General features: G+C 44.9%; 1 protein-coding gene and 1 long non-coding RNA gene across 2 annotated transcripts in view; one reads left to right on the top strand and one right to left on the bottom strand.

The window, feature by feature from the left end:
- Positions 1 to 217: 217 nt before the first annotated feature.
- On the bottom strand, positions 218 to 8,440 carry LOC142014739 (uncharacterized). The gene is made up of 3 exons (XR_012646036.1): positions 8,304 to 8,440; positions 7,529 to 7,665; positions 218 to 667 (listed from the first exon to the last, which is right to left on the bottom strand). It is a non-coding gene; the product is annotated as an uncharacterized LOC142014739 (long non-coding RNA).
- UEVLD (UEV and lactate/malate dehyrogenase domains) overlaps positions 8,414 to 11,627 on the top strand; it is a 20,329-nt gene continuing 17,115 nt past the window's right edge. Inside the window, exons 1-2 of the mRNA XM_074999051.1 lie at positions 8,414 to 8,806; positions 10,064 to 10,148. Coding sequence (XP_074855152.1) covers positions 8,765 to 8,806; positions 10,064 to 10,148 — 127 coding nt within the window. The 5' untranslated portion in view covers positions 8,414 to 8,764. The remainder of the gene's footprint in view (positions 8,807 to 10,063; positions 10,149 to 11,627) is intronic.

Below are 11,627 nucleotides of genomic sequence, written 5' to 3'. Positions count from 1 at the left end.
TGCAATGCAAAAATAAGGGTGGCATGGGATGGTATTGCCACCCTTACTTCTGAAATGCTGCTGGTGGGGCACGGCCGTCAGAGCTAGGTGCCTAGCTAACACCTGCCACTTTCCAGCCACCCAGAGCTGAAAGCAGCATGGAAGTGTGGCAATACCAGAACTTCTCTCAACTAACCTTGTGACCTCCTGCAACTCCCTTTTGGGCCAGGATCACCAATCTGAGAAATGCTGGCCTCCCTGGAAAATCTGTATAATATAGAGTTAAAGCACAAAAAAGACCAGATTTCTTGGGAGCAGGGGGAGTTCATGGTCCATGATGTTTTCTTCCATGACTGAATTTGGTAGAGCCCTAGGTATAAATCTAAGAGGTTCAGCAAATTTAACATAAATTACGATACATCGGCACTCAATTGTTTTATCTGAAACAACATGAACAATATGCTTGACCATATTGAGGACTGTTAGGTGGTTATCTGTCGACTCAGTGTGGATTTTTCTTTAAACCAGCAACAGAGGTATACCGGTGTGTTTAGCTGCAGAGCTGCATTTCTGATAGAACATCCTTGTTCCTCTTGATGCCAGTAATAACTTTTTTTTTGTGTCCATTGCAGGACTGTATCGTTTACTTCTTGTGTAAATCATCTTTCTTTTTCCAGCCAGAATGAGTCTATAAACAAGCACAGGGTATTGAACACATTCAGAAATTAGTCATATATTCAGATTGTGATTTTTCAATCTTTTTCAGTTTGCAGAACCCAGACATTTTTGAAGGGAGGTGTAGACCTCTTTGGAAACCTTAGACGTAGTCTGCAGATTCCTCAGCGGTCAGTGGACAAGAAGTTGAAACCCCCTGGTCTGTGGTAGCAACGTTTCATGGACCCCTTTAGACATGATCGGAAGACGTCCGGTTGAAAATCATTGTACTAAGTGTTAGCATTTTGCTTAAGGGGAAATGCTGGATCTGTCAAACTAACCTGGAACCAGCTTCAGAAACTATGGAATGCAAATGAATATGTTTGCTACAAAGGAACAGCCAGATCGTCAGATGGGTTAAATCAGTGGTGATTTCAATAGTGCTGTATGTAGTTATACCAATTGAAGGTCAAGCCAATGATTTTAATGTACCCTCTCTCCCTAACATGGTTACTTCAGAAAATAACATGTCTCTGGGCATTTGCTTCAAAGGAGCACCTCTGCTTAAATCTGTATCTGCTCTAATTGCAAGAAAGGGGCAATTAGCAATGATCTCTGGGCAATCAGACAATGTCAGAAATAAAAATAAAAAAACAAATCAACTGTTCTAATGTATAGTAGGAAAAAAGAGGATCCTCATGTCACATTTGGAGTATGTTTATCTGCTTGCAGTATGTTTTATCCACTCTTAAGGAGTGGATAAAAGAAGTCTGATAGGATTATGACCTGTTGAGTATTAAGTACTGCCTTTCAATGATACCTAGAAACAGTCTTGAGTCATAAAGCTTAGGTATGGTTTCAAATATCCTTAGAGTTCAAAGAAGGTTTGGATGGAGTTCAAAGTCAATGCAAATTGAAGTTTCACTGCAAATTTAGTATCTTAGCAGCCTTATGTGAATATGGTTTTTTCTTTCATTCACATACTGCCTTCTCAGGAAATAAACTGTACAAATAGTAGACCATAGTATTACAACACTATTCTCTAAGATCATGTAAGATCAGAATGTCCTGGAAGCTTATGCATATATACTCAAAAATAAGATATTCTAAAGCTTGCTAATGTAGCAACAAGTGTTTTTATGTCTATCAAGGTGCTTTGGCCACTTTTATTGTCAAGCAAAATGTTAAATTATTTTAAATGTGCAAGAGTAGAACAATCAGTAGGAAATGCTCATTAAATCAATATGATATTGCTCAGAGCTAGGGGCTCTTCTGAAACAAAAGGTTTTGAAACTTTTTTTAAACTAATTTCATAGTCATTCTCAAATAAAAAAGGAGGCATTCCATAACACTAACTATAGGAACAAAGATATAGACAATACATATCTTAAGTGCAGCTGTCCATCAGCTATTGGACCTTAGACAGTGGAGTGTAATTGGCAGAGCTGGAAACTAAAATAGCTGACTCGAGCTGCTAAATGCCTTAAAAGTTAAACCAGAAGAATCCTAAACTCAGTAAGCATCCATGTACACAGCCAGTGAAACTGGCACAGACAACGTCACCAGCTGCTGACAACCCCAGTCAAGCTGCTATATTCTACACTAGTTTTTGGTGGCCCACACTGGAATGCTTTGAAGCACTCTAACATCAGTGTCACAAAGACCTGATGCATCGTGGTCATCAATCAGGCTAGTATGTGAGGAATATACCTGCAGAATAGTCTGATCCATCCTACATGCCAACAGCTACCTCTCTGCTGATATTAGCTACTGCGTAAAAGCTACCTGGACTTTCTGAACCACACTATGCTTCAGAAGCAGCTACCTAACATAGTCTAGAGGGCCTGCCACATGCCACCATTCTTCACATCTATATATTCACAGAACACTAGAACTGGAAAGGACCTTGAGAGGTCATCAAGTACAGTTCCTTGCCCTCTCTGCAGGGCCAAGTACCCATATACTGGACCATCCCAATAGGTGTCTGTCTAACCTGATCTTAAAAATCTCCAGTGATGGAGATTTTGCAACCTCCCTAGATAATTTATGCCAGTGTTTGAGAGAAACTAATCAAAATATTACATTAATTCATCTGGTTTATATGGTAGTTTCAGGAAGCTCCTTTAATTCATTGCTGTTCTAGAGGCAGATTTCAAAGCTGCTGGTCCCACTCAATAAGCTCCACATTTGAGATTGGCTTTAACATGGATTATTTCTTATCCTTTTCATCTGGTCTTGGACATTGATCCAGGGAGAAAAATGGTTATCATTACTCCATGGCTTGTTGAGCTATGGAAATTTGTACCAGCTGAACCAGGGCTTGAATTGTCATCTAGTGAAATGCATCAAAATGCTTACTATCTGACAATATGGAATCTGTTAGCAACACTGTGATCAGTTTTAATGGGGAAAAGCTAGCATTTCATTACAGGTTCACACTTGATTTTATACTCACCCAACTTGATGGCTGATGAAACTTCTCCTTCAGTGATGTTCCCAAAACAAAAATCATGAGGAAAACTACAATCATCATACAATTCCTCACACAAGTTCCCAACTTAAGTTGTAGTGCTTTTTCCAGACAAGTGTTTTGAGCCAAGCTGCTGAAGCTGAAATGCCCAGTTCTCAAAGAACTGACTCTACGCAGTCCAGCATGTTGGTTTTATGTGGCAGCTGTACAGTTGTGAACTGTGCTGCCAAATGAAACTACCCTGAAGTATATTGTGACACCATTCATTACATAACAGTTGTCCAAAGACTGTCATGCAAACAGAATGACATCAGCAAAATAAAAGCTGTGATGGCAAATTTTGCATATGTTGTAAAACTGAATTGGTCCTGTTTCCTCATTTCCTTTGATATTGGCTGGTGCTCTTCCCAACCGCCATGATCAGTCAAGGGTGCACAAAATGTCTTATTTACAAGGGCTGTTTCTACACATGCCATTTTTTCCAAAAGTGGCATGCTAATAAACAGCCTGAAAAAATGCTAATGAGGCATGAATATAATTTTCTGGTGCCTCATTAGCATATGGTCACATGATTCAGAATCCAGCAGAAGCTCTTCCGGACTCCAAAACAGCATGTAGAGGCGTGGCCCCCGGGGGATCTCCTGGAAGGAAATCCTCATTCCCAAAGCACCTTCTTCCACAAAATTTTTGGAAAAAGTGGCTTGTGTCGAAAAGGCTAAGCAACCTCTCCTTCCAGGAACAGGTTACTATGAAATTACATTACATTACATTACAGTTTAGTTAATTGTACTCTGATCCATCCTGATGCTTATCAGGTAAGGAGGGTGAAGTAAGATATGTGATCAGTCAGGGAATGGAATTTGTTGGCATTTATATTGCCGGAGTCCACACAGATTCCCCAAACTGGTTTTCACTCTGTTCTCAGACTCAAGATAGGTCTACACAGCAAAGTTATTTTGTTAACAGCTGTTATTTCAAAATAACTAACCTAGCATCTATCTGTTGCAACCACTATTTTGAAATAAATTCAAAACAGCAGGTGTTTTATTTTGAAATGGTAAACCTCATTTCACAATGAATAGTGCCTACTTCAAAACAGCTATTTTAAAACAGATGCTATTAAGACAGGCTGTGTCTACACTACCAAATTCTTTTGAAAGATTCTTCAAAAGAAGGGAGCTCTTTCAAAAGATCCTGTGGAGCAGCTGCACACACAAAGCGTTCTTTCAAAAGTAAATGGAAAAATGTGGCACTCCTTTCGAAATCGCTCTTCCTTTCCTGTTTCAGGAAGAGTGCCCCCTTTTGAAAGAAAAAATGTGTGTAGATACTCCACAGGCCCTTTTTTTCCCCAAAAGAGCAGTCCTCATGGGGCCTGAGTTTTTGATTACTGGCCCACTCTTTTGAAATAGCAGGGTCTGTGTGGATGCTGTCTTTCAAAAGAGCAGATCACTCTTTCTATCCTTTTTTTTGTGTGTGGACACACTCTTTCAAAAGAAGTTTTTTCAGAAGAGATCTTCTGGAAGGGCTTCCTTTGAAAGATCCCTGGAGTGTAGATGTAGCCACAGGGAATAGTGTCTAGTTCGAAACAAGCCATAGTGTGTCCAGTGGAAGTGGTGTTCAGATGAGGTATTTTGAAATAGCTAAGTAATATTTCAAAATGCATTTTTGTGTGTAGCAGTGTAAATTTGAAGTAAGCTATTTCAGAATAGCTATTCCAGAATATTTTATTTCCGAATAAGGCTGCTATATAGACATACCCTCAGGGAACTGGCTTTCTGAAAGGCATCCTCCCCTAATAGCTAGAAGATCAATGGTGGTTTAATATCAAAGGCTTACACAGAAGAGACAGATAAGTGTTTGGGAAGGAGTCCATTATTATTTGCAGATTCTTAACCCCACTAATATAACATTTGTTCAAAAACCTATTGGATGCTGTGTTACAATCAACACAAAAGGAAATAAATTCCTAAATGACAGGTATTTTTAAATGTAGCCCAGTGTCTGGTATTTCATGATCTGTTTTAGCTGCATAGTCAGATGATACTGAAAGTCTTAGTCTAACAGCATGTGGAAGGACTGGACAGCAGAAGAGCAGCAAAAGAAGTATTTGCAAAGGCTCATCATTCGGTGGAGCACATTCTTTCATCCAAGGACTAATGATCTTCCTCAAGTTTGCTCTCTTTGTAGTCTTTGGTTTTCAGTATAAGAAACTGTAGTGTGTGCTTAGAAGGAAGCATTTGCTATTCTTGGCTGCATCTGTTATCAGCTGGCAAGTGTCCAGGCACGGGTTTGCTGTAGCTTACGTGATCCATGGCCCATCTAAGAACTATCTGTGGTATCTGGATTATGTATACTAGGTACTTCCTATGTAGCATGTTGTTGGATGGAACTTGCAAGGAGCCTGTTACGCAGACTACTGGTGGGTAGGGAGGTTTGACTAGGAGCTCAAAGTCAATGAGAGTCTTTCCATTGACTACAATGTCCTTGGAATCAGGCCCATAGTCCTGCCCTCAGGACAGTTTATAACACAGAAAAGTGGCAACTAGAAAATAAACAAGAGAGGTGGGAAAAACCTATTCAGAGATTTTCATATTTACTTTCCTTCAACTTGCTGATAGCTAGATTTATTTTGGCTGCAAACATGAAGAACTTTGAACTTACATTCAGTTGGAAAATGCACTGGGAGGGAGATGATCTAGAAGATTTAATACATTCATTCCATCAATGTCTTTATGATTCTATGGAATGGCTTGTCAGCATTAAAAAGGGATCTACTTACAGATAAAATAGTCTGAGTAGCACTCTTGCTGTCAGTTCAGACAGTAGGGCAAAAAGTAATGAGAAGGAATAGAGTTCAGTTTCAGGTACAGGGGGACAGCAACTGTGTTCCAGAAATTAGTTTTATTACTAAACAGGAATGTATGACAAGATACATTTAACAAAATCAAAGAGATTCCTCTTCATTCTGATTGCTTCTTCAGACATCTAAATTATTTGATTCTGCCCTAGGCCATTCATATTAAAATAAACTCAAGATATTTTATGATTTATCCCTCTTCTAGTAATTTCTGAGCAGTCCTTAAAGCATCTGATAATAGCAAAGATGGCAAGATTGCATTATTGTAATTTATGTGCAGCTCTTTTTCAGTACTCTGCAGCCAATATCACTGCCTTCCTGCCACAAATATACTTTAACACAGCGAGAACAAAACACTTTATTACTAGAAAGTCACTGGAAAAAGGAAGGGTTTTTTTTGTTAAAATATGAACAAGAAATGATAGATTGCTTAGCAAATAAGGAAATGGGAGCCTGTTCAAAGGATAGCAACATGGGAGAAGGTGGGGCATGGGAAAGAGATGAATGGAATGACAAGCATGAAGAAAGAAAAAATTAGTAGCTGCATCAAGGAAAATGGGCCTGCATTTCACAAGGTCTTAAATGTAAGGAAGGTGAATTTAAAGCTGTAAGAGGAGAATAATAATGAAGTAGCAAAGCAATAAAAGTGAAGAGTAACATGGTCAGAGCCATCCTTATCCATATGTAGAATATGGAGCTGCATAGGGCACTCAAAAAATTGCGGCATCACTGGGTCGTTATGGCCACCTGCCTTTTCCTATTCCCCTTCTGTGATTCTGCCTCCTCCAGGGAGAATCTAGTTAAAAGTCAAAAAGCCTTATCCCGGGAAAAACTTCAGAGATAAGGGACTGGCAGCAAAGCAGGGTTTAGCCGGCAGAGGCATGTCCACATGGCGTGTTTACTGCTGGCACCACCCTCTCCTGAGAGGAAAATCTCACACAGCTATACTAATGAGCAGGCATTTGCAATTATGAGACTTCTCATTAGCATGGAGCTGCCAGGAGAGCAGCTCCATATAGAGGTGGGCCATGTGTCTTGTGAGGAGTACAGGGGTCAATTGCGAGGTCAGTTTCACGTCTCTACTAGACACACAAAATTGAACCCTGGAAGACAGACCCTGAGTGGGTCAATCTTCCAGGGTAGTGTAGACCTGTCCTTAGTTTCTGAATGTACTGTTGGCCTATAGGAGCTTAGCTTATAATTGGCTTTAAAAATATTTCATTAGTGTGCTGAAGATTATAAAATCACATCTGTAAAAAAGTGTCATCTCCCTGCCCAGCTGCCATCAAGCATAGGGGCATCAGTTTAATAGTACTGCATAGGAACCCATAAATCCTAAGGATGACCATGAATATGGCTAAAGCAGATAGTAAAAAGGAGACTATAAGGGAGGGTGTAGTGGGCTGTGAGTGTGGAGTTGGCAGGAAGAGGGTGCAGTGGGGTTGGGGTGGGAGGGGGTGCAGGTTTTGGGATTGGAATTTGGGGGAGAGGGCCTGGGGGTGTGTGAGTGGAAGGGGGCACAGGAGTAGTCTGGGAGGGTGGGGCTTGGGTGATGGGGGTACACTTACCTTTGTAGCACCCTGGGATGCACTTGGCTCTGTGCCCTCTCCCTCCTGTTCCCAGGCACCATTCAGAATTCCAGCCAATCAGAGCAGCTGTAGGAAGCCTCCGGGCAGGTTGTGGAGGCTGCTGCTGCTCCCCCTAGCTGGGAAAAAGCAGAGACTGGCAGCAGAATCTGGAACTGCTTTCTGCTCCTGCAGCTCCTGGACCCTGGCAGAGCGCGTGGACTGGATCCAGACTATGGCTTGCCTGTACTGGCCCACAAGGCTCAGGACACTGCACTCTCTACCCCACCACAGACCAGATTCCATAGATAGGAGCCCCACACCTGGGGCTCTGGATCCTGACAAGCCACAGTCCCGACCATGGGGTGGGGGTTCCCCACTCCTGTAGAGCTTCTCTCCTGTCTGCCACAGTGAGCTTATGCTATTGATTGGGTAGAGAATGTGCACCACTGTCTAAACAGAATTTCTGCTATGCCGTTGGTGGCTGGGGAGGTGCATCCTAACCATCCCTGAATGTTGCCACATGTATCTGCCATCCTATGATGAGGAGCTTGTTGGCTGCATTCTGACATCGGCTGTTAAGTGGAGGACTCTCAGACTGGCTTCACTGTACCTGTTACAGTTCTCACACAGGCTAGGCTGCGTGTCTAGCAGCCTAGTGGGGGCAGTTTAAGGGGCTGAGCAGCATGGAGGGACCCCGTAGCTAGAGGCTACCAGGAACACCAGGGGAGCTGGACCAATTTGTGTAGTGGGGGGTTCTGAAACCTAATGAACCAACCTGTAAACCCTGGACATAAGGCAAACCAAGTCAAGGCGTGCTGCAGTATCACCAGTGCAGGGGCATGGGCGGGAAAGTCCAGCATCTCTGGGGAACACGAGGCTGCATGCAGCCACTGGGCCCTGGGCGAGCTGAGCGCCCGCAGCTGGGTCAGAGAGGCCCAGGCTGGCAGCGCAGGGTCCCGAGGCTGTGGCGAGGAGAGGCTGCACCAACCCGGAGAATGGTGCCTGGCCCGGGAGGGCCAGGCCGTACCGTGCTGAGTCGGGTGCAGCTTTCACGGTAGAGGCCGGAGTGGCCTGGCCGCGGTGTGCACCACTGGCCTGCCGCTCCCGCTGGGGTACATAAGGTGACAGACCAGCGCGCCGCGCACCCAGGCCCGGGGTGGGGCTGGTGCGTTGGCGCCTGGCGGCTGCCGTCCAAACCCGGCACAGCAGGAAGCGCGGAGAGCCGCCGCCGCCGCCATGGAGTTCTCTGCGGAGAAGCTGCGGTCGCTGCTGGTTAAGGTGCGCGGCGCGCGCCGGGCTCCCCCCTCCCCGCGCGACCGTGTGGGCCGCGGACTTCCTGCTGGGTCCCGCCTGGCCCCAGCCATATCTGTGCGGGAGCAGGGGCAGGGCCTGTGTAGCTCCGGGAGCCGACGGGAGAGAGCGGGCATCAGCGGTCGGGCAACCTCTGCCTCTCCCCTGCTTGCCGTAGTGCCCCCGCACTCCCGGGTCTCCGTCCCCTCAATGCCCCCACCCTGTGCCCCCGCACTCCCGGGTCTCCCTCCCCTCAGTGCCCCCACCCACCGGCTCTCCCCACCCTGTGCCCCCTCACTTCTGGGTCTCTGTGCTCTCAGTGCTCCCACCCCACTGGCTCCCCCCACCCTGTGCCCCCTCACTCCCGAGTCTTCATCCCCTCAATGCCCCCACCCCACCGGCTCCCCCCACCCCATGTGCCTACACTCCTGGGTCTCTCCTTCCTTTCAGTACCCCCATAGTACTGGCCCCCACGCTTCTGCATCTCTTCTCCCTGCCCCTACCCCAACAACTCAGGTTCTCCCCTCCTCTCTTCTCCCACCAAGTGTCCCCCTCTCTCCCCAGGTCAAATTCTAATTTCCCACAATTTGGAGCACAGTATTTAAATCCTGGACATGTAACAATCCACGTGTGCAAAACTGTTGCAGGGTGGGGATAAACAGGTTGGAGATTGGGAGCCTGGGGAGTGGGAATTGTCCAAAAATGTAGCTAAAGTCTGGTTTTGAAAAGGCATTAGTCTTCCTCAAAACGTGGCTAACTTTAAAAAAGAAAGAGGGGGAAAAAAAACAAACAAAACTCGTATTTTTCCTTTTTCACTCAACTCAACCACTATATGGATTTTTGCTCAACCTTTCCAGGGTAATTCACTTCTAGACAGATACTAAGAGTAGAAAATTTTAATCCAAAATATGAAATTGTCAGACACTTCAGTAGGTTTGTGAAGAAATGGTAATGAAAACTCTTTGAAATGCATATTGTTTGTTAAGAGCAAACTTGATAATGGCTTTCACAGAAACATTGTTATGTGGCTTCTATTTTTCAATTATAGTTTACAAATATAGAATTGTAGCTATTGGTATACAGATAGGATTATGCATGTCATGGAGTCTGAGAATTAATTTAATGGCAAAACTCTTTTCCATTCTTAGGTAATTCTTAGCAGCCTCCTCCTGCCTTCTCTTATTCTTCCCCACCTATCCTGTGCAACCACATACATGGTCCTTTCCTTTTCTGTTTTGTGCACAGTATAAATTTAGGGACCTAACCATAGAAGAACTGAAGAATGTTGTTAAAGTCTACCCAAACTTCACATACTCCATGGACACATACAGTAAGAATCTGATCTCATTACTTTGATTGTATTTCTCAGCAGTTGATAATTGTGTGGAACTGTGCCTTTAGACTGGTTCCCTATCTAAAATTGCATTTATCTAAATTATGATAATTTTAAATTTGTCTTCCTAGCTTTATATCATGTGGGGTTTTTTTTTTTTCAGGAGTTCATTTCCCACAATAAGTTAACATCACAAAATTAATCAGTATCTTTTAAAAAATAAACAAAATGTAATGCGGTACAGATGAGTGGTTCCTCACACGTACTGACCCAGAGTGGCTCCTTGCGGTGTGGCCAAGTGGTTCCTTCCACTGCAGCTGAGCAGTCCTTGTGCTGAGCTATCCAGTATGTATAGGAACCTCCCCTATATCCAGCATATTTGAATATTCGTCAACCTCCCGGTCCCGGGGTTGCTGGATGTCAAAGAATTTTACAGTAAAAGGTCAACAAGATGCACATAAGTTTCCTTAGGTGTGCAACTGTCATTAAGCTTCCAATAAAGACTGACACCAAAGTTCCCTCTCATTTTTTTTATCCATCCATGTGTGGAATAAATTTTGGTATGTGCACTGACCCACTAGTAGAAACACATGCTGTTGGCTGCTGCCTGCTGTGGACTTCTGCTGATCAGATGAGTGTCACCTGACTCTCCTGGGCAGCCACCGAAGTGCAGAGCTTAGAGCAGTGATTCCCAAACTTTTTGGCATCATGCTCCCCTTTTGATTTTTGAGAAACCTTCTCGCCCCACAGCCTCTTCTTTACCATCATCCAACGCTCCTTTAATAAAAATTTCAATTAGTAATTTGAAATAAACACAAAAGCTTGATATAAAAATGTTATTTAAAATTAAAAATGAACACAGATAATTTTTCTTGGCCCCTTGCCTGGTGCAGCCCCAGCGCGCCAGCTGCCTGAGCCCCATGCCAGCCTCCAGAGCTGCCCGCACCAGCCTGCCTGAGATCTGAGCTGCCCACCCGAGCCCCATGCCACCAGGGCCAGCCGTCCACCTGCCCATTGGCCGCCTGAGCCCCATGCTGTCGGGACCGGCCTCCTGCCCACCAGCCATCCACTCCACTGTGGACCAGCCACCCGAGCCACCCTCCCAAGCCCCATGCTGCTGGGGCCAGCCCCCTGAGCCCCACGAGTCCCACAAGCTGACTGGCTGCCCGAGCCCTGCTGGCCCTGTGAGCCACCCACCCCAGCCCCTCCCCTGCCCTCCTACAAAGCCAGGCACCCTCAACCCTGCATCTAACCCCATCCTCCTCCTTTCCCCCCCCAACCCACACTCATTTGCAGAAGGCAATTAGCTCCATGTGGGTCTTTGTCGGCTGCCTGCTTTTTATAGCGTCTGCGCTGGGTCACCCACATAAAATGGCAGGGGCTCAGAGCCAAAGCCAGATCTTTCTTCAGGTGGGAATGATGCTGAGGCTGGGTTGCCTCATGCCCACCTGCAATTTCTTCACGACCCCCCAGGGG

This window comes from Carettochelys insculpta, chromosome 6 (assembly GCF_033958435.1).
Source record: "Carettochelys insculpta isolate YL-2023 chromosome 6, ASM3395843v1, whole genome shotgun sequence".
Lineage (NCBI taxonomy): Eukaryota > Metazoa > Chordata > Testudines > Carettochelyidae > Carettochelys > Carettochelys insculpta.
The sequence above is the reverse complement of the archived record's forward strand: the minus strand, read 5'-3'. Positions and strand labels throughout refer to the sequence as shown.